General features: G+C 45.8%; 1 protein-coding gene across 6 annotated transcripts in view; it reads right to left on the bottom strand.

The window, feature by feature from the left end:
- Window positions 1-4,515: 4,515 nt before the first annotated feature.
- The window catches only part of kdm6ba (lysine (K)-specific demethylase 6B, a), a 99,800-nt gene continuing 81,255 nt past the window's right edge, over window positions 4,516-23,060 (bottom strand). For 4 of the 6 annotated variants that reach the window (XM_069159217.1, XM_069159218.1, XM_069159219.1 and 1 more), the window contains 22 exons: window positions 19,184-19,270; window positions 17,230-17,351; window positions 16,837-16,960; window positions 16,549-16,644; window positions 16,117-16,402; window positions 15,941-16,018; window positions 15,575-15,745; window positions 15,295-15,477; window positions 14,467-15,051; window positions 10,615-14,279; window positions 10,173-10,299; window positions 9,706-9,811; window positions 9,286-9,491; window positions 9,029-9,135; window positions 8,878-8,946; window positions 8,600-8,748; window positions 8,351-8,465; window positions 8,011-8,198; window positions 7,769-7,910; window positions 7,391-7,517; window positions 6,331-6,501; window positions 4,516-6,179 (listed from right to left, as the gene is read on the bottom strand). In XM_069159217.1, coding sequence (XP_069015318.1) covers window positions 6,162-6,179; window positions 6,331-6,501; window positions 7,391-7,517; window positions 7,769-7,910; window positions 8,011-8,198; window positions 8,351-8,465; window positions 8,600-8,748; window positions 8,878-8,946; window positions 9,029-9,135; window positions 9,286-9,491; window positions 9,706-9,811; window positions 10,173-10,299; window positions 10,615-14,279; window positions 14,467-15,051; window positions 15,295-15,477; window positions 15,575-15,745; window positions 15,941-16,018; window positions 16,117-16,402; window positions 16,549-16,644; window positions 16,837-16,955 — 6,708 coding nt within the window. In that variant the 5' untranslated portion in view covers window positions 16,956-16,960; window positions 17,230-17,351; window positions 19,184-19,270 and the 3' untranslated portion in view covers window positions 4,516-6,161. The remainder of the gene's footprint in view (window positions 6,180-6,330; window positions 6,502-7,390; window positions 7,518-7,768; window positions 7,911-8,010; window positions 8,199-8,350; window positions 8,466-8,599; window positions 8,749-8,877; window positions 8,947-9,028; window positions 9,136-9,285; window positions 9,492-9,705; window positions 9,812-10,172; window positions 10,300-10,614; window positions 14,280-14,466; window positions 15,052-15,294; window positions 15,478-15,574; window positions 15,746-15,940; window positions 16,019-16,116; window positions 16,403-16,548; window positions 16,645-16,836; window positions 16,961-17,229; window positions 17,352-19,183; window positions 19,271-23,060) is intronic. The other 2 variants (XM_069159223.1, XM_069159220.1) reach the window with 2 other exon arrangements.

Raw genomic sequence — 23,060 nt, 5'->3', positions numbered from 1 at the left:
GACTTTTTGATCATATTTCTGACGACATGCTACAGTATGACTTTTTGGTCATATTTCTGACGACATGCTATAGTATGACTTTTTGGCCATATTTTTGACGACATGCTATAGTATGACTTTTTGGTCATATTTCGTACGACATGCTATAGTATGACTTTTTCATTATATTTCGTACGACATGCTATAAGTATGACTTCCGTTAAAAAAAAAATTTAGGGAACACAATAGTGCAGTTGTCAGCGTTGTCGTCTCACAGTCTAAAGGTCCGTGGTTCGATCCCCGCCTGGGACTTTCTATGTGGAATTTGCATGTTCCTGCGTAAGTAATAATTAAAATATGTCGTCCAAAACATGGACGACTAACTTATGCATGTTATCATGCATGTAGTCCATGATGTAAAACAAACATCATGTAGTCTTAAATGTGACAAAGTCACACTCCAGGCAAGAACATGCAATCCTCCACAGACAGAGTCCCAAGCCCCTGATCGAACCCAGTACTTCCTGATTGTGAGATGACAACGCTAGCAACTGTAAAATTGTGCTCCCTTTATTGCATGTTTGTCTGACTTCTATAACTTATATGACTTTTAAAGTTGTTAATGAAGACAGTAAGGTGGTGCAGTGGTTAGTGGTGTTGACCCCCAGTCAGATGGTTCCAGGTTCAAATCTTGCCCTTGACATGGCTTTTCATTGAAGATGTTAACATCATCTTTGCCGGTGTGGGTATCGAACCTGCAACCTTCTGACTGGAAGGCAACAATGCCAACCACTGCACCGTTGATGCCACTTCTATAACATGTTTAAAAGTCATATAAGTCACGCAAGCATGCAATAAAGAGAGCAAAAGGGTTGTCATTTCACAATCAGGAGCTTCTGGGTTGGATAGGGGGCCTGGAACTTAGTGTGCAGAATTGCGTGTTCTTGCTTGAATGTAATGTTTTACATTATGGACAATGTGCATAAGTTAGTCTTCATTATTATGGATAACAAACTTTACTTTTAGGTCATCAGTCTTGCCCTTAGAAAGTTAAAGGCGGGACTCGAACCCTGGACCTTTAGTATGGGAGACGACAACACTGACAGCTGCACCACTGTGTTGGCGTCCATTTGTTGAACGGAAGTCATACTTATTAAATGCCGTAAAAAATAAATTTATATATATATATATATATATAAATATATATATATAGATATAGATATATCGTGCTATAGTATGAACTTTTGATCATATTTCTGACGACATGCTATAGTATGACTTTTTGGTCATATTTCTGACGACATGCTATAGTATGACTTTTTGATCATATTTCTGACGACATGCTATAGTAGGACTTTTTGGTCATATTTCTGACGACATGCTATAGTATGACTTTTTGGTCATATTTGGGACGACATGCTATAGTATGACTTTTTGATCATATTTGGGACGACATGCTATAGTATGACTTTTTGGCCATATTTCCGACGACATGCTATAGTATGACTTTTTGATCATATTTGGGACGACATGCTATAGTATGACTTTTTGGCCATATTTCCGACGACATGCTATAGTATGACTTTTTGATCATATTTCGTACGACATGCTATAGTATGACTTTTTGATCATATTTCGGACGACATGCTATAGTATGACTTTTTGATCATATTTGGGACGACATGCTATAGCATGACTTTTTGATCATATTTGGGACGACATGCTATGGTATGACTTTTTGGTCATATTTGGGACGACATGCTATAGTATGACTTTTTGGTCATATTTGGGACGACATGCTATAGTATGACTTTTTGATCATATTTGGGACGACATGCTATAGTATGACTTTTTGGTCATATTTCTGACGACATGCTATAGTATGACTTTTTGATCATATTTGGGACGACATGCTATAGCATGACTTTTTGATCATATTTGGGACGACATGCTATGGTATGACTTTTTGGTCATATTTGGGACGACATGCTATAGTATGACTTTTTGGCCATATTTCCGACGACATGCTATAGTATGACTTTTTGATCATATTTGGGACGACATGCTATAGTATGACTTTTTGGCCATATTTCCGACGACATGCTATAGTATGACTTTTTGATCATATTTCGTACGACATGCTATAGTATGACTTTTTGATCATATTTCGTACGACATGCTATAGTATGACTTTTTTATCATTTTTCTGACGACATGCTATAGCATGACTTTTTGATCATATTTCTGACGACATGCTACAGTATGACTTTTTGGTCATATTTCTGACGACATGCTATAGTATGACTTTTTGGTCATATTTCTGACGACATGCTATAGTATGACTTTTTGGCCATATTTTTGACGACATGCTATAGTATGACTTTTTGGTCATATTTCGTACGACATGCTATAGTATGACTTTTTCATTATATTTCGTACGACATGCTATAAGTATGACTTCCGTTAAAAAAAAAAATTTAGGGAACACAATAGTGCAGTTGTCAGCGTTGTCGTCTCACAGTCTAAAGGTCCGTGGTTCGATCCCCGCCTGGGACTTTCTATGTGGAATTTGCATGTTCCTGCATAAGTAATAATTAAAATATGTCGTCTAAAACATGGACGACTAACTTATGCATGTTATCATGCATGTAGTCCATGATGTAAAACAAACATCATGTAGTCTTAAATGTGACAAAGTCACACTCCAGGCAAGAACATGCAATCCTCCACAGACAGAGTCCCAAGCCCCTGATCGAACCCAGTACTTCCTGATTGTGAGATGACAACGCTAGCAACTGTAAAATTGTGCTCCCTTTATTGCATGTTTGTCTGACTTCTATAACTTATATGACTTTTAAAGTTGTTAATGAAGACAGTAACGTGGTGCAGTGGTTAGTGCTGTTGACCCCCAGTCAGATGGTTCCAGGTTCAAATCTTGCCCTTGACATGGCTTTTCATTGAAGATGTTAACATCATCTTTGCCGGTGTGGGTATCGAACCTGCAACCTTCTGACTGGAAGGCAACAATGCCAACCACTGCACCGTTGATGCCACTTCTATAACATGTTTAAAAGTCATATAAGTCACGCAAGCATGCAATAAAGAGAGCAAAAGGGTTGTCATTTCACAATCAGGAGCTTCTGGGTTGGATAGGGGGCCTGGAACTTAGTGTGCAGAATTGCGTGTTCTTGCTTGAATGTAATGTTTTACATTATGGACAATGTGCATAAGTTAGTCTTCATTATTATGGATAACAAACTTTACTTTTAGGTCATCAGTCTTGCCCTTAGAAAGTTAAAGGCGGGACTTGAACCCTGGACCTTTAGTATGGGAGACGACAACACTGACAGCTGCACCACTGTGTTGGCGTCCATTTGTTGAACGGAAGTCATACTTATTAAATGCCGTAAAAAATAAATTTATATATATATATATATATATATATAAATATATATATATAGATATAGATATATCGTGCTATAGTATGAACTTTTGATCATATTTCTGACGACATGCTATAGTATGACTTTTTGGTCATATTTCTGACGACATGCTATAGTATGACTTTTTGTCCATATTTCAGACGACATGCTATAGTATGACTTTTTGATCATATTTGGGATGACATGCTATGGTATGACTTTTTGGTCATATTTGGGACGACATGCTATAGTATGACTTTTTGGTCATATTTCAGACGACATGCTATAGTATGACTTTTTGGCCATATTTCGGACGACATACTATAGTATGACTTTTTGGCCATATTTTTGACGACATGCTATAGTATGACTTTTTCATTATATTTCGTACGACATGCTATAAGTATGATTTCCGTTAAAAAAAAAAAATTTAGGGAACACAGTTGCTGCAGTTGTCAGCATTGTTGTCTCACAGTCTAAAGGTCCGTGGTTCGATCCCCGCCTGGGACTTTCTATGTGGAATTTGCATGTTCCTGCGTAAGTAATAATTGAAATATGTCGTCCAAAACATGGACGACTAACTTATGCATGTTATCATGCATGTAGTCCATGATGTAAAACAAACATCATGTAGTCTTAAATGTGACAAAGTCACACTCCAGGCAAGAACATGCAATCCTCCACAGACAGAGTCCCAAGCCCCTGATCGAACCCAGTACTTCCTGATTGTGAGATGACAACGCTAGCAACTGTAAAATTGTGCTCCCTTTATTGCATGTTTGTCTGACTTCTACAACTTATATGACTTTTAAAGTTGTTAATGAAGACAGTAAGGTGGTGCAGTGGTTAGTATTGTCAAAAATGGTATATACTTGTCATAGTAGTGTTTTCCAAGCATATGGTCCAAAATGGTATAAAAAAAAAAAATAATATAGTATGTTGTCTTACCTTGCATAAAAAAGTCATGCTATAGCAAGTGATCCAAAATAGCTTAAAAACGTTAAAGCTCATCTTGAAACAGTGACTCTAGTGGTGCATCTTCTTATTTACAAATTTTCTACTGACATAAGATGAGACAAAGCAAGAGAAACAAATTCAGACGTAGCCTCGTCTCTTCTGGATTTATCAAAAAGCGTTTATTAATAATAGTCATAGTAATGTCACACAAATTCACAAGTGTTTAAGACATGTCTGGCTCAGTTTGGTGTGTGTGTCTGCAAGTATGTCTGTGTGAATTCTCTAAACAGTGCAGTTATAAATAAATGACCACAAAGAGAAGGAAAAGAGTAAAGGTAATATTGCAACAGGAAAAATAGAATTCTCATTATAAGACAAAAAGAAAAAAAAGGTTGTTCAAAGAGAACATTTAGCACCATCTATCCCATTATCATATTCAACAGATATCATAAAATCAATAAAATCTCATCTAAAAGCCCCCTACATAGTAAACATTTTTTTACCATTTCTCAAAACACTTTGGAAAAAGTTGTTTTGTTTTTTTCCTTAATGAGCATACAAACACAGCATTCCATTAGTCATCTTCTCTACGTGAGCAGTGTGCCTATCGTCTACAGGAAAGGTGGTGTTATATTCAAGATAAAGATATAATTTAATATATATCAGGAGAGAAAAGGCAGGAGTCGAGGCAAGCACCAGAGAAACAGCAGCCTCCACTCCCACAGACATATAACCTCCACATTTTAGCTCTGACGGAGCAATCGGTCACCAATAAAAAATAAAGAAAAACAAATATCAAAATTGTACAACCCTATTAAAAAAGGGAGAACATTGATATCCAATAAATAGAGGAAACATTTTAAATTAAATGTACAACGCTAAAAATAAAATAATAAAAAATTAAAAAAAAAAATTAAAAAAAAATCCAGGAAATACTAAGTCTGCATATTGGAACAATCAGAGGTACAACACACACACCAGATGACAATGATTTTTTTTCAAGAGATAGTTCATACAGCGATGGAAGAAATGAACAAAAAGACCTGATGACGTGTGACAACTGAATATTAATCTCCAGAGGAAATAAAAAGTATAATTCATAAAAACAAGATTTACAACACGTACAAGATTCTGAAAAACAAAACTGAAACCCCCCAAAACAACCAAAGGCGCTAAAACCCGTATCTTTTGAAGCATTCCAAACAATTGTATTTTTTAAAAATTCTTAATGCTTTAGAAAAATGTTCATATCTCTATTATTAGTATTTTTCATTTTCTCTCTTTTCTAAATACAAGGCCAATGTGGTATATATCTAGGCTGATCTAGTTAAAAAAAACAAAAAACAAAAAAAACAACAAAAAAAAAACAATAAATTATTTTAAAAACAGCACCCCACAAAAATTTCAAACAGCATGTACAAATTTCAGTATTCAATACAACAACAGTTCTTTCTGGTACTGACAGAAACACGCCATTGAAACCATCAACTACCCTCCACAGTTTGTTCAATGGCAGCACCAACTGCCCCCTGGGTCTCAACTTCACTGTTGCCAGGGTTTCTGGTTGCAAGCACCGTCTGAGAGTAAACTGGTATTTTTTATTGGCGGCTTGGTATTTCTTTTTGTAAACAGTAATAATGAGTAAACGTATTCAACTGGCTGTTCGGCAAGTAGTAGCAGTAGTAGTAGCAAAAATGATGCTAAATAATGAAAGGGTAAGTTGAAAACCAAAGTGAAACTGTCTTTTGTCCTGGCTTGCAGGAGTTTTGGTTATGGCTGAGGAGACGCAGGCGGGGAGCTCTGTCACCGGGAGGAGGACGTCTGGTAAGACAAGAAAGCAGATTAATTTACAAACGGTGACAAATGTATTAGTGACGTGAAGAAAAAAAAAAAAAAGAGTTTCATTTTTGATTTACAATTTATTTCAGGTCCAGAAAGGAACCTGGGAACAAAGAGGTAAGTGTCTGCTCACCAGGCTGAAGGAATCGTATGCGTTCATGAGCTCCTCGGTGCGGTACTGCTCCAGCACCACCACGTTGTTCAGGTTGGGGCTGCGCTGTCGTGCACAGTCCTCGCAGTGAACCACGTACGACTTCCTGCTGTTGCTCTCGCTCGTCACGAACAACAAATTGAACACCTCCACCTGCGACGGGGAGAGAGAGAGCAAGGCTGACGTTTAAAGGAGGTTGTCGAAGTTTGGAATACGGAGTAAATTGTCAAGTTTGAAATGTGTAGCTGCTCTCCAACAGTGACGTGAAAAAGAATTGGGTTGGTCAGCTGTTTGTCATCAACGGGCGCCGCGTGAAAACGAGCAAGTTTAAGAGACGGGTGTTCAATGACAGTGAATGGTGGTGGTGCGCACAGCTCCTAATCTTTAACAGATATGACAAGGATCAACACACAGACAGAATACTGGCACTCACAGATACATCATTTTAATTTTCATTATATTATGAGCAAAAACGCCATCATTTAAAAGGTGTATTTTGCCCGCAGCACGTTGACGATTATTGATCTGCGAGTCCTCATATTCTGCCAGTTTTCAGTGTTGAACAGCAGACTTAAAGCTATATAGTATTTAGTGGAGTGTAATCATATGAAGAGATGTTCTGAATGTACACAACTCAGTGTTTGATTTATGTAAATGAGTAGACTAAATACCACAGTGATGGTTCCGTGTTTTACTGTGAAACTGGGTCAGTGTGAACATATTGTAATTTGTGATATAGTTTAGTCACCTTTCAAGCCTATTGGTGGTGCGTTTGTTGTTACTAAATAAGTTACTTTACTTCTTTATCTTTAGTGCTGCGAGGACAATAATGATAACCGTTACGTTTTGTCGAAACCATTTTAAATGCTGATTTAAGTTGAATCGCATAGTAGTTTAGTTTAGTTGTGTTACACTCATGTGTGCCGATGATGCACCAGAAGCTGATTTAACTCGGGCGTACCCGAAAATGCAGTAAATAAGTCTGCGTCTGTGAAACTTGAGTTTTTATTATTATTATTGTCAGTGACTGATAAATACTCACATCACACTCGTTGCAGTAGTAGGCAGGCTCGTCCTTGACCCGACTCTGATAGGAAATCTTTTTACCGTCAGCCACCAGCTGGTCCCGCAGGATCTGGATGTGCTTCATGGACTGCAGAAGGCAGTGTCTGACAGGCAGATAGAGACCGACATTAATCTAAAGATTCATGTAGTTACATGAATATCACTACTGTTTTACAAATCCCAGTAGAGCGTCCCTGCAATATATTCTGGTTTCGTGAAGGCAGCCGATGTTCTTTGTTCTACCCGACTTTTACACCTGTCTATGAAAGCTTTATAACCTTGATTAAGGTAAGATGTATTGCAGGGCTGTTCATTGGCTTTTAATGTGGTGTGACAAACTGTTAACTGTACTCACTTGATCATCTTGTAGGTGTCTGAGTCGGTGATCTTGAGAGTGCGGGCCACGTTCCAGGACACATGAATCATGGGTACGATGGACTTGACCTTCTTCACTTCGTTCCACTCAAACCTCTCCAGGGCCAGCTGATACTGGTAACCTACAGAAACACATGAAACAATATTCAGGAATAATACAAAACATATTCTTACTGTTGTTGACGTAGGTTGTATTTGGCCACCAGGCGGCGCACTCCTTACCGCTTAGAGGCCCGACATTCCAGGCGATGTTGTTGCACCAGCCCACTGCCTGAACCCAGTGGACAGTACCAGCGTTAATCCACACCAAGTCTCCAGGCCGCTGGATGAAGCGGTACACCGGGATGTTGGCGTTGTAGAGGTCCTCCAACACCGGCCACCAGGAGCCCGTCAGGTAGTCTACTCCATGCCTGAGCACAAATGAAGAAGGAGGCGGCACTTAGAATATCTTAAATCAATCTTTAACATGTGATATTGGTATAAAAGTAATCACACTTCTGCAGGCTGTGCAAATTATGTAAATACCAACTGAATAACGTCAGATTTGTCTCCATTTACTTACTTTTCACAGAAGTCGTTGATGGCCTGCCAGTAGTTCTCATGGACAGAGAACCACTCACAGTCTCCGGGGCCGATGTTGATGTTTACCGAGCAAAAGTTATTGTTCTCCTGGTGACCTGTTGAATAACGGGCAGAATATCACGGCAAGTAACGGTATGTAATTTGCATTGAGAGTTCGTCAACTCTCAACTCAAGATTGTGCATATTGCTTTACTGAGGTGTCTTCCAGCCATGGGTCAGTGTCCTCTACCTGGTGTTCGGCTCCCTGGAACCTTCATGTAGAGCTGGACAGTGTTCATGCCTAAGATGGTGTGTCCGACGTGGCTCAGCATGTTTCCACTGGACGCTACGCGCATGAACGCTGGAAGCTTCTGCAGCTCCTGAAGCTGGGGCTTCCACCTGAGCAGAGAGGCAACCGATTAGAGCTCTACTTACCTCTCTGGTAATGTGAGGATCGTCGGTACGGAATATGCGGAGAGAGCCCAGAGATCACTTTTGCTGTAGACTGATCATGTTGACGCTGCTCACCTCTTGGGATCGGAGAGGTCGATATTGGTGCCAAACTTAATGATCTTCCCGACTGCTTTCTGCTCGCCACTGAAGGAAGACATTCAACCATGAGTACAAACTGCAGTACACTTGTGCTTTTAATAGACGCAACGCTTAACATTTCACTTACTTGCTACTTTCTTTAGAGCCGTCCTTGTTTGGAGAATCGGAACTGGCGGGTGGCTTCTTCTCCTTCTCATCATCTTCGTCATCCTCCTCTTCGCTGCCTTTCTCCTCCTGAAGACACGGAGAAGATGTTTAAGAATCGCGACACCGAATGCAGACACGCGGAAGTTCCCGTCTCGTGTGAAATAAATGGACAAGAATGGAAAACGGGACGTAGCAATGGTATCGTCAGTGGCAGCAGTGACGTGTGATGTTCAGTACCTGCAGGCTCTCCTGGAAGCTGGAGGCCTGGTACTGGGCGTACTTGGCGATGGTGGTGTGGGAGCGGCTGCTTTCACAGGGCCACGTCTGACCCGTGCCGCTGGCATCCCAGTTCTCATCAGCGGGCTGCTGCACCTGAGTCCTCACCTCCACCGCCTGCTCCGCGTTGGCCTCCACCAGGGACTTTGTAGAGAACAGCCCAAGGTCTGAAAACAGAGACAATAAGTTAAAGACCTGGTTTTGCAACAGAACAGTCTCAGAAAATGGTGTAAATTAAAGATTAACAGTAAAGGAAACTCGTGCAAAACACTTTTTAATAGCTTCACTCGCTCTTTAATTCGTAAAATACACAAGCATCTTAGGTAAAGGTTTTTGAGTTTAAATAAATGACGTGTATTGACAAGTCCACATTGAACTTACTGAGTCGAAGAGATCCGGCCAGTCCTCTGATGACAGTAACAGGATTCTTGGGGTCTGTACAGAACTGCAGCAGCACAGGGGAGAAGGCGTCCCTCTTACTCTCCAACTGCAAAGAAGAAAAAAATAAAGTAGTGTTTTAACCTGTTTCCATACATTAAATCACCACAAGAGGGCAGCATGAGCATTTTCATGTGCACACTGGAAACCACTGTTCATCTTTGTACCACCTATTAAACCAATTTTTTTGTTTAAAAAAAAAAAAATATACATGTGTGGGCAATTTCATTAAACTAAGTGGCTGCCCAGTTTTCCATTGTTGGTTGATGTAACACTGAATTCCCAAAGTAGCCCAAAAATATGGGCTACTTTGGGAATTCAGTGTAACCATGGATTGAACTCACATGAACTAAATTATATGTCAGTCTAAAATATAAAGAAAGTTGGTGTGTGTAGAAATGGAGACGTACGTAGATGCTGGGTGTAGGAGGGTTGAGTTTCTCTCTGGGAATGGGTTCCTCTGAGGTTATGACGGGTTTTACCGAGAAAGCTGGCAGCAAGTAAGATTCTCTGAATTTCCCTTTGATTCTGGCCCCCCTAGAAGAGGGGGAAAAAAAAGAGTGTAGGTTTTAATAGGCAAACATGAACGCATGAACAAATCTGACACGTTTCATTTAACACTGAAAGTGAGCTGCATGATGAGTCAAATTTCCGACCTCACTTTGTCAACAGGAATTACTTTTAAACTTCCATTTGCTATTTTTTTTTTCATGACAAATATCTGAAAGGTAATCTGAATTAGGTAATAAAACGTGCCAACGATCGGTCTGGAGAAGAATGAATCCGTGAGGTGACACACAATACGAATGAACTTCCACGTTCAAATCAAAGACTTCTCTTCAGTGCACTTACTTGCAGGACCGGATAATTTCACTTGCTGTGTTCTTGATGCAAATTTCCTCCAGCGGGATCCTCTTTTCCTCCACCTCAGAGGCGATGAACGTCTCCCTGTCCCCGCTCTCCACTTTGATCAGGCGAATCTTCAGCTCCTTGGGCGGACCATCTGACAGCGCCTTCAATTTCAAGAAGTCCGTGGAACCCAACGAAGATTCGGGGCTTTTTATGTGCTCGGAAGATCTCGCGCCCGAACTCGAGCTCCACTCCGCGTGCTCCCCTTCACTGGTGGAGCTGGTACCGGATCCCTCCTTGCGTTTCTTTTTATCCAAGTCGTAATGACTCCGATTTTTCTCCGACCCCTCCTTCCTCTGGAGATTCAGGTCCCCAAGAATCCTGCGGTCCTTCTTCTCCTTATGGCTCTTACCATCCTTGTGCCGTTTGTGGCTGGAGCTGGAATGGCTGGATGACGATGATGAAGAGGAGAGGACAATCTCGTCCCTCTTGTCTCTATGCTTCTTCTTTTCTTTCCTGTCTTCGTGCTTCCTGCTGCTGTGGCCGTGGCCGTGCTTTCTCTTCTCCTTCTCCCTCTCTTTGTCCCTGTTTCTGTCTTTCTCTCTGTGCTCCTTTACTTTCTCAGGTTTGTGTCTGTCCTCTGGTTTATCGAGGGACTTCTTGCTTGGAAGTGACTGTCGACTGAGCATGACCTCGCAGCTCTTGCCCAACTCTGCCAGGGAAGACTCCGAGATAGTTTTCAGCTCTTGCTCCTCCTTGATGACCTTAACAGGCTTTATGGTGGGAATACTTCTCTTTTTGAAGGAGCGTATCCTTTCCTCTGTTTCTCCACCGTCTGTCCACACATCACTGTCCTCTATTTCCAGTTTCTTGTCCTCCAGTAGAGAACGAGGAGAAGACTTCAGCGGTGGGCCAGAAGGACTGAATGGCGGATTTGTCGAATCTGAAGTGGGAGAACTGCCTTGCTGCTGGCGGCAGATATCGGGGCCCAATGACAGAGAGGACGAATATTTGACTCCGCCCAGAGCTGATGGAGGGGGTCTCCCAAACGGCCCACCGCGGTAGGCATACTTCTGGCTCTCCAGGACTGTCGCTAGGGACTTGAACATGCTGTTAACGCCCGTTTGATGGAGGTGGGGTCTTTGGGGTGGTGGAGAACATGATGGAGCCTCCGAATCCTCTTCGTCATCATCCTCGTCAGCCTCGCTTTTAGTCTGCTCGGGGAAGCCGTAAAGCTTAGCCAGGTCACTGTGGCGGTAGTTGGTGTTCCCTACTCCCACTCCAATGTCCACGGACTGCCTCGGGTTCAGAGGAATGTTTGGAGACGGTTTCAGGTAATCCTCGTCCTCCTCATTGAGAGAAGATGTTCGACTGCAAGGGGAGGCCAAAGAGCCTTGGCGGCTCAGCACAGGAGGACTCTCGTTCGATCCAAAGTCCTCCTGGTTGGGCTGATGCTTCGTTGCTGGAATTAGGTCCGGGGCGCACAGGTAGCTCTTGATGGGCTCGGCACTGGAGAAGCTGTCGAGGAGACCTGCAGAGCCAGTCTTTTCACTGTTGTACATCTCCTCTTCCTTTTTGATGGATTCATCCAGCATTGCCATGATGTTAGCCAGTCCATCAGGAAGCAGTGTGGACATCTCAGAGGGCTCCTCCTCAAACTGAGCGCTGTCAGAGTCTGTGCTGCAGCTGCTGCTGGGATTTTTCAAACCACTTCCTGTCGCCCGTGCGTTGAGGACTCCCCTGGTGGAGCTGGAGGATAAAGGTGGCGGTGGGAGGTTTTCTCTAGAGAAGGCCGTGTACAGTTTGGGGGGCTCTCTGAGTGTCAGGGTCGGGAGAGAGTGTTGGCTGCTCTCTCTCTCCCTGGCTGAGTCTTTGGATTGGTTGGGTGCTGCTTGCATCGCCGGAGGCTTGTTGGGGTACACCGGCTGATTCATCCCTGAGGTATTATGTGTCGATGTGGGACTGAATGTCGTTCCGCCTCCGTTGCTCCACATCTCCCTCTGCCTCTGCTTTTCTCGGGCGTACTCGGTCTGAGGTGTGAGAGGAGGTGGCCGCAGCCTCTCCGCAGGAGTCGCGCTGACGGGTGTCTGGCCTGGTGGACAGGGGAGGACACCGCCACGGCTGAGCCAGGGGTAGGGAGGAGAGGCCTGAGAGCTGGGGGGTGGTGGGCCCGAAGGAGGCGTAGCAACAGAAGAGAGGGGAGGAGGTGGGGGTGCTGGGGACGTGTTGCCGGAGAGTAGTCTCTCCAGATTTTCAATAGCAGTCTGCTCTTTTCCCTTTGAGCGGCACAGTTTGTCCTCTCTCTTTTGCTCCATCCTCTTCTTCTCCGCCTCTCTTTGTTTTTTCCTTTCTTCCTCCTCCCTCTCCAGCTCTCTCTTCCTCTTCCCCTGCTCCTGCCTCTCTGCCTCCCTCCTCTTCCTCTCCTCCTCTTGCCTCTCCCACTCTCTCCTCTTCTTTTCCCGCTCCTTCTTCTCCCACTCTCTCCTATGTCTCTCCTCTTCCTGCCTCTCCCACTCTCTCTTTTTCCTCTCCTTCTCCAGTTTCTCCACTTCTCTTCTTTTCCTCTCCTCTTCTTGTTGCTTCTTTCTCTCTTGCTCTTGTCTCTCCCATTCTCTCCTCCTCCTCTCCTCCTCCTGTCGCTCTGCTTCTCTCTTTTTCCTCTCCTCATCCTTCTTTTCCAGCTCTTTTTTCCTCCTCTCCTCATCCCGCTTTTGTCTCATTTCCCATTCCCATTTTTTTTGTCTCTCCTTCTCTTCTCTTATTTTCCGCTCTTGCTCCTCTCTGTCCCTCTTCCTCCTTTCCTCAGCTTGCATGTGTCCCTCTAGCTCAGCATCGAGTTTGTCTAGAGCCTCCTCGATGGACTGAGGGACAGAGGTTGGAGCTTGTGGATGAATCTGCGGCCGAGAGTAAATCTGAGTCGAGGCGGAGACTGGCTGATGACCCGGTCTGGAGGAGAGGGCTGGACTGGATATATGAGGAGCGGAGGTGACAGTGGAGCGAGAAGCTGGACAGTATGTGGTCGGGGAGCTGGGAGGTGGATTTGAAACCCTGCTTGTAATGACACTGTCCCCTGCCCTCTGGTGCCCTGAGGAGAAGAAAGACGATGATGAAAATGGAGGAGGTTGTTCCAGTTCAGCCTGAGCATAGTATGACATCTTCCCCTTCATAGGCTGGGACTTTGTGGGTCCATGGTGTTGAGGTCTGTGCAGGCCCTGATGGTGAGGCTGGTTGGCGGTAGGAGCTTGGCCTCGCTGATAAACCGGCTGTAGGTGAACGTCCAGCTGGGCTTTGGGGCCGGTGATGGTGCTGGTGGAGTTCTGGGGCTCTCTTGCTCTTTGCCAACTGTTGTTATTGCTGCCATTGTTCACAGAGCAGCCAGCAGGGGGTGATGTGATCACCGTGGAGACACCAGCCATGGCAACATCATTAGAACTGCTGCTGTTGCTATAGCGGCCGACGGTGCAGGAGGCCTGTGAAATGGGAGGATTGGCCGTAATGACGGGTGTTCGAGTGGAGTTGGTGGGAGGCAGAGGTGGGCTGACTTGATGATGATGATGATGATGATGATGATGATGCTGGGGGGGACCTGGAAGCCGACTGTCCACAACCTGATTGTGACTCAGCTGGCGCTGAGGTAGCAGACCTTGGGGCCTGTAGATGCCCGTCTCCTGAAGAAACATCAAATTCAGTAATCAGTAATGATCACTATCTAAACAGCTGCAGTTGTGTTAACACTTCAAATCTAAACCTGTATAGTTCCGAGTAAAAACACCTCCGGGGACATTTCTACCACTCATGACTGAAGGAGAATATCCTCTAATAAACATGAACAACTGCATGAATGAATGTGCTCACCAGGGAGTGACTGCTGGGCCTGCTCTGGTATCTCCAGGCCTCATGGGGGCCACTCTGCTGTTGGTGAGGTACTGAGGTGCTGCTGGCAGGAGGAGGAGGACGTCCCTGGTGCCCCAGCCCTGGGTGAGGCTGGAAGTGGCTGTAAGGCACACTGCTGCTGCTGCTGCTGCTGCTGCTGTTGTTGTTGCTGCTGTTGCTGCTGGTTGCAGAAGCGTTTGCTGGTGACGACTGGGCATGTAGGTGATGATCTCTGTCTCCCCTGGTTGGAGTAGATGCTGAATGAGAGGTAGCTTGGCTGCCACCTTGGCCCCCGATCAGAGGGCCTCTCTGGTTGTGAAGACCACGAGCCTCCATGGCCTGGCAGGGTGAACCTAGCTCCAATTTGGAGCTGCGACTGGCGTAGGAGGAGTGAGGGGAGTGGTGGTTTACAGCCTGAGGTTGTAACATGTCTTTCTGGAGCTGAGGAGCACGTCCCTGGTTGTAGCTTCCCGGAGAGGAGTTTGATGGAGGGGAGAGGTTGGAAGAGGTGGAAGAGCCAGTAGAGGACTTTTGGGTGTAGCTGCCCATCCCTTGTTTGTTGGTTTCCTGTTAAAACCATAGGAGAAGAGCAAGAGGGAAACAGAATGAGTACAGTAATATTAAACTGTACAGAACATGGAGATTGAATTTACCGCATAGCAAGCAATCAATCAATGCAATCAATACGTCTTTATGGCACCGTTGAATCCAAATCAAGTTTTACAACTGACTACAGTCAACAGTAAAATATTAACCCCAGGCTCTAACTATCATGTATTTAATGGAGGGATATTTTGTTAATGGTCAGACCTGGAACTCATGTGATTGTGGGTTCTTGCGGTCGGAGGTCTGGGGCTGCCAGGGAGTGCTGTTGTCCTTGTGAAGGGGGTTCCAGAAGGCAGGTTTTGGAGGAAGGTGGAGAACTGATGACTGCTGCTGAGACAACAGAGACTGGCCAGTGCCAGAGAAACGCTGTAGCCCAGCGTGGGTTACCTGCACAGAAAGTGGAGCATAGAAATATTTACCACACAAAGATCAGAGTAACAAAGTCAAACAAAACTGTAGAGAAAGTCAAGAACTGAGGGCATACCTGATCCAAACTCTTTTTCCTCTTGCTGGGGCTGGGACAGTCGTCGGCAGCTGGGTGGGAGGGCGGGTGCAGTGACGGGGGAGGAGTGTGCTGTATGACAGAGTGCTCGCCCAGTGGAGGGCCTGGTCTCTTCAGCTGACCCCCCAGCATCTTCCCTGGATAGGCCCTCTGCTGCAGACGGAGAGATAAAAGGATCTGCGTCACGGCTGATGAAGACAACTAATGCAGCTGTTTCAGTGACAGTGTCTTTGACTGCAATACGTCTTTCACCAGTCTGGTTGCAGCGCAAATAACAGCCTGAACAGGGATCGTCATGTGTCTGTATGAATGATGAAACGTGATCATCGCCAATTACAGAGCTCCTACCTGGTGCACCTGAGCCCACATTTCATCTCCCAGCAATGGTGGACCCCGGGGAATATGCTGCTCCTGAGGACCCCCAAACTGAAGCAGACAGTAAAACCAAAATCATCATGAGTGAAAGATTGTTTAACTCCACAGATAAATCCAGCCATGAAATCATCTGAAGCGTAGTTCCTCACCTTGAGCAGCGGGTTCGACCTGCCGGGGGGAATATGAGGGTTAGGTGGAGGTCCGCTGCCGCCTGCATAACCTCCATTATGGAGACGGAGTGGGTGCTCGTTGGGTAGGGGGACAACAGGATGTCCTTGAGGAGGGAGGTGGGATTCATACAGCTGGCCGAGCTGCTCCCACGCTCTGTGGGGAGGTGGAGGGTGAAGATGGTGAGGAGGAGGTCTTTGCTGCTCCCTCTGCAGACCTGGTAACATCGCCTGAGGGAGCTCGAGCTTTTCACCTCCTCGCATGGGCCTGGACAGACAAACCCAAGGGTTAAACAATATTAAAACACACACACACAAAAAATGAACAGGATACCAAAAGTGCGCTCTCTTGTGAAGATGATTTTGTCTCTGCATTCCAGATTTAGGTCTGCCAACTATAAATTTTGTGCTTACCCATTACTTAAGTATTTACTGTGATGGTTCAGTCCACCCATAGGTCCAGGAGGTAGATGGGGAAGTAGCTGGTGTTGGTTCATTGCAGGTGAACACCTGTTAAGGAACAGAGGCGGCACAAACAGTGGAGTCAGATGACACGTCTTAGTGTTTTTTTTTACACCGAGGCTGCGTGAGCTTTCTCTTCAGTTCAGCTGTAAAACACTTCTAATTACAGGATTAATTTGATGGATTAAAGTTAACAAAGAGGTTGTGAAATTTTGTGCAGGTGTTGTCATGACTACAGACCTGGCAGGTGGCTGCCAGGCGCGGCCGCCCACGGGAGGCCATGGCCCCCGGTTGAGTCCGTCCAGAGGGAAGGAATCCCGTGTGCCTCGCCCGCCAAACTGCTCTACTGCGTGATGCATCCAGCCTGCGAGTAATATAGTCCTACAGTTAACACACAGGCACACTAGGAGACGTGTGGACTATGAGCATAATGAAAAGTTCTCAATTAAAATGTTGGCGACAAAAATGACCTTAAGCGTATTGTGTTATTACAAATTCTAGATCCAATCACTGGATCTGTTTTTAAAGGACAATTAAATGTTTAACAGTTATAGCATGCATAGATTTGTGGCAGAGCTGTCACGGTGCAGGAAAACTCTTGAAACACATTGCTTTATGAGCTCCTGTACTCACCAGACTAGCTGTATCTGTGAAGCCCTCCACTGCAGCACAGAGAGGGCCTCACTCCAACACTGAGAATATCTGTAACGTCAGACTCGGCTGTCTTCAGCACCAAGAACCTAAAAGCCGACCGGCTGCGGGGAGAGAAGAACAGGAGAGCTGCTATTAGAACGAGTGGGACGGACACACAACGAAAAGTCAATAAACACCATTGGGCTCATTAATATACAGGTTAGTTGGTGTGTGTGTGTGTGTGTGTTTGAAAGCTTGCCAGCAGAGAGGGGATGAAATACAGGTCAGTGGAGTAACATGCAAAACTCAGGTCTGCAGGGGCAAACTGAACGCGTTTCTTACTTATGTCCATCTAAATCTTGCACTTCATCTCTTCTGTCATAAGTGCATTTATTTCCCCAAGAAATTTGGGACGATGTATCAGTCAGCCTGTGGGAGGCGGCAGTGAGCCAGTTGGTACAGAATCAGATTATTTCTGAGGCCCAGATGGCTCAGTGGGGAGTTCACCTACAAGGACAGACCTGGGGTTACTGTAATCCTTACCGTGGGCCTCCTGATAGCAAGAGACAGAGGGGAAGACTAAGAGTGAGAGGCCTTGGTCGCATGCCAAGAGTGTGTGGTGTTGGAAGCAGCGCAAGTGGAAGCAGTCCAAGTGTGCAAGCTGCATGGTCGTGTCAGGCTTGTGCTGTTTCAGTGCATGCGAGAGAGAACCGTGTGTTGTCTTTTAAGTGGATGATTATGTGTGTGTGCCGCACGGCTCTGAAGGGTGTGTATAAAGTGTGTGTGTGTGTGTGTGTGTGTGTGTGTGCGCGCGCGCGCGCGTGTGTGCATGCCCAGTGGATACACTGAGGCATAATCTCATTACGGCAGGCGTGATGGAGAGGAAGAGGGGGGCAGCAGCGACAGACGGTCTGAACAGGATGGAAGGATAGATTAAGGAGAAGAGGGAAGGGACGGAGGGAGGTGGAGTGGAGAGTGGGAACGGTGCCACGAAAACGCCCACACACCTTCCCACACATCCACCGAGATGACACAAAGGAAAACGGTTGAGAGGGAAACACATAAAAGAAGCGGAGAGATAGTTCTCTCCCCTCCCTGCTTTCTGAAACACCGGACACACACACACACACAGACACACACACAGACACACACACACACACACACACACACACACACACAATATAAAAGACAGAAGGTGTCAAGATACAAAGAAGTCTGCTTCAAAGTACTTTGATTCAAAGAATACAACAAAAGAGGTCCATGAAAAAAACCTGAGAGGATGTGTTTGAACCTACACACTCATCCCGGCTGATAAAAACTGGTTTAACAAACACTTGTGTTGTTCTCGAGAAGGAGCTTCGTAAATCATTTTTAATCCTCACTGTTGGTCATCTGTCTGTAAAGTTGAATCGTGGCCTCGTCACGTTCATCTGGAGGATCACTATTTTGATTCCTATCCCTGTGGAAGTGGAACATGAATATCAAGTTGCTCTATGAGTCGCAGCTCCAAAGGACACGTAATGATAGCACTGACACTGACGAGTGATGTATAATGCATCAGTTGGAGGGCAGCAGACGTTGACACACAGGTTATGATTCATCTCTCTTGCTCAGCGCAGCACTGTTCCACTAGTTTTCCTAAATTAGCTCTGGACATACGCACTTCTTCCTCCCACCAGTTCCTCTCCTCTTCCCTTCTTCCTCCCACCACCTCTGGATCTCTCCGTCTCCATTTTAAGCCCAGTAGAGGATATTTCAACTGCTCTACACTTTTAGCTTGTTGCCGTACAGTGACATACACACACCACCCTCTCTATCTCTTCCCCTCCGCCTCTCGGGGATCAACATCCACCAGGCGCTGCTGCCATGTGAAGATAGGCCGGCGTTAACTGTCAGGACTGCACTCGACATGCTTCAGAAGAAAGTGATCCAAACACACTCACGCTGAGCGTACCTTTTAGAGTAGCACCAAGTTATTGATTCACAGTTGTGTTAAGTCTCAGCTTCAGCTGCCAATCATCTCTCTGGGGTCTCTTCAATCCTGAAAGACAGAGAAGAGAAAAACATTGCTGTCAAGCTGTCATGAAAAACACCACGACGCCACAGTAAACACACCAGTCTGAGTTACTGCCTCACAGTCTCTAAGCTAGAGGTGGTCTTTTCTTTCAGTGTGAACCGAGAACCTCTTTAACCTACTGCTTCTCTTTTGAGACGGTGTGTTGTCGTCGTCACCACACACACACACACACACGCACACACACGCACATACACACACCTTCTGGTTTCCTGACTGCTGAGGTGACGCCTGGTTTAAGAGCAGTGTGGAAAACCTGAGGGTGGCTCGGAGGCAAAAAGGGTAAACCAGCCGGGAAGCCGACACAATGTGAGCGATGGGGACTCTTGTTCGCTCACTCTCTCATTCTCCCTCTCAACACAGACACAATGGTGGTGCTGACTGTGCAACTTAACAGACGAGCAGACACACAAACAAGTCTGATCTCACTTGAACAGGAAGAGCCGTGTGAACGAGCAGCGCTGAGGAAACATAGTACAATAATAAAACACATGGCATCATGGGGAAAGGCGGGAGAGAGTGTGTGACAAGAGAGAAGAGGTTTAAATTAGAAGGAGGGTAGAGAATATATAACGAGAAATCTACCCGGAGACCCAGCTGGGACGACTGAGTTCAAACGGGGACACGGTGGCGAGCTTGTAATTACCACTTTTACAGCGGGTGCGTGTTTATGTCTGTTGTGACCAAACAGTCGTCTATTCCAGTTGCTGTCCCGGCTATCACGTTGCTCACAGCTACTCTGGCAGCACAGTGTGAGAAACTCAGTCCTCTGTAACTAGACCGTGCACACAGAGGGCAGACATCGTTACAGAGCAGCTCAGGTTCTATCAGATGACACCGAAGCGATGAAACGTGCCGACACTAGGGGTAGGAGGACGGCAGGAGAGGACACGCAGTGAGAGTGCATGCAAACATTGCGCAGTTAATTTTTCGGGGAACCCCCGATGACTCAGGTTCTGGAAGAGGGCTTACCCCAAACCGCCTGCCCTGAGCTCCGCCCCCCCGGGACACCACTTATGGTCAGGTGACCGGGGGAGTGTTTCTGCACCTTTGCAGATGTGACAGCAGCGGGAATTTCTCGGACCATGTGATGTCATTTCTACTTTCCTCACACCATGCTGCATGGGTTGGTTGTACATATGTGCGTGCTGTTTAAATATACAAACAGGATGTGATGATGCGCTCTAAGGGGGTTTTCATGGTCGGGAGAAGAATCAAACTAACAAACCGCGAGTTTAAGATAAACGATGAGGAAAATTCGACGAAGATGTTCAGATGTTCTAATCAGTCTGTCGTTTACCGTCAGCCAAACGTCATGTGTTTATCCTGGGCAATCATTCAGAAGAAATTTGAATTGGATTCAGGAAACTTGAATATTCCGCTGCTATGTCACCGTGAATGCTGATTGTGAAGTGCAATTACTTTTCACTTTCACCTCATTTTAACCACAACAAGTTGCAGTATTACAGTATAAGCCGTAAGTGAAAGACATTTGAGAACATGTTTCTTCCCTCCGACAGACCTTCTCTAGACAGCGGCTGTACTGTATCTATCAAATATTATAACGGATGCAACAATTTATTGTTAAATAAAAAAATTCCCCCACGCTAAATCTTGCTCAAGTGAAATCCCCCCCCCCCATTGACACCAGACATCAAAGAGCTGTTCCAGTCAACACCCTCGTTGTCGTAGTTACGCAAGTTACTGTCCCAGCAACACCAGCCATCAGCTGGGGGGGGTGAGGGGGCGAGGGGCTTTGGCAGGCAGACAAAGCTGTGCCAGTCGTCGTCAACCACACCAAGCACGAAGCCAGAGCGAAGATAGGAGTTCTGTTCAGCTCTCTGTGTGTGCAGAAGTTTCTCTGAGCCCACAAAGTAAATAATCCCACGTGGCACACAAACCGGAGCCACAAGTTTGCGGCTTTGCACAGGAAAGCTTGCTTCGTCACCAACACGAGGGGGAACGAATGGTTGAAATTAAGATGGTCAGATGACGTCTGCCTCGGTGGAGCAGCCTTAATTTATTCACCCTCACCCTTCCATGCCAACCGCTGGCCTGCGCTGGTCCCCAGCCAGACGACCACACTGAGGCCACGAGAGGAAAATAGACCGGAGAGAGAGAGAGAGAGACGAGCGGAGGCGCTGACGACATCCACTGTAAAAAAAAAATATACAGTGAAAACACTTGTTGATCCTACTTCTGTCCTTTCTGGTCATTACAGTAATCAGGTCAACAAGGTACTGTGTGGCCTTCTCTCCTTTCCCACAGTGAAGTCACAATAGCGATTTGTTGAGCTGCAGATTTGGCTCGATGCAGCTTCATGATGTTGACATATAAATGGCCGGGGCAAAGAGCAACAGACCGATGTGTGAAAACACAGCTTATGCAGAGTGTTGGAGCCGCTGTATGAAAAATGACCGAGGACTGCTGAACATTAAGGGCTTGAGGGGCAGCGGCGGGCAGACGGAGAGCGTTACTGTCCTCGTAAAGTCACTGCAGAGCCCGTCTGATAAGACGGCACCAGATAAGGCAGGGAGCAGTGGCAGAGTGGAGCCAAGGGAGAGATCTGGCAACTCTTGAGTTTCTGGTCAAGGATGGCGGAAAGGCCATGCATGGTCCTCTCTCTCTCTCTCTCTCTCTCTCTCTCTGTGTGTGTGTCTCTTGTTCTGTCCTCCCTCACCCTTTCTCCTCCAGTTGGGCCATTACATAATCAGTCCCAGATAGAGATCGTGTTCTGGAGGAAACACCGAGCATTTCTCTCACACACAAACAGAGGAGCAGCCAACCCCTGCATCCGTCCTCCCCCACCTCGTTGCCAGGCTTCCTGTGTGTCCGCATGTCTTTATTTGTGTGTGCACAAACGTCAGCGCACGCTGTTCCAAGATGGTAATGCGGGCTAACTTTATCACGTCGAGATATATACACACACACACACACACACACACACACACACACACACACACACACACACACACACAGCAGTGCGGGGTTAGCTGAGGATACAGCAAACAAACACAACAAACACGGACATCTGTGGAGGACCATGAGCTCCTGCTAGCATCCATCTCAACAACACAATCCTCCATCCAGGGGGACACAGCACGGACCCGATCTTTCCCCCCCCAAAAAAATTCACCGCCTCACTCAGCGGCACGCCGGCCAGCTGGAGCAGACCAGGTAGCCGTGCTTTATCTCCTGCGTGGCTCGTTTGTGTACTCCCTCACATCTGCTCTGCATTCAGGCAGTGAAGCACTTGTGTGTGGAGGAAGCTCCAAAATCCTGGCATTGAAGATCAACTGGGTGGAAGCCGTTTCTTATTTCAACGTTCAGTAGATGCTGGGAGAAGTTCGAGTTATCAGAAACCACCTCCCGGCTGCTGTGTTGTTTTGTCTGTTGTGGTCAAGCGTGCCGTTTGGCTCGTCACCGCCGATTCTTATTTCACTTTCATTTAGGAAATAAAACAAATTTGGATATGCGGACCCTCAGTGACAAACTGACACGTTAAGACTACATTTTCATCTCACTGTGGGGAAAGAGGAAGAAAAAAAAAAAAAGCAGCAGGTGGGAGTGGGTGAGGAGGGGGGGGTGGGGGTGGGGGGGCTGGGGGTAGAAAAACACAAAAACATGAGGCCCCCTTCCGTCTCCTGCACTCACCACCATCACATCTCGACTGTGACTGACAACATACAACTGGGCTAGTTTGTTTGTTTTTTCTCCCACATACGCACAAAGAGATGAGCTGTAGTGGTGTGTGACG

Source organism: Embiotoca jacksoni, unplaced genomic scaffold, assembly GCF_022577435.1.
Source record: "Embiotoca jacksoni isolate LCO1_2020_lvr unplaced genomic scaffold, fEmbJac1.0.p SCAF_24, whole genome shotgun sequence".
NCBI classification, from domain to species: Eukaryota; Metazoa; Chordata; class Actinopteri; family Embiotocidae; genus Embiotoca; species Embiotoca jacksoni.
Note: the sequence above shows the minus strand (reverse complement) of the source record. Positions and strands in the feature narration are given on the sequence as shown.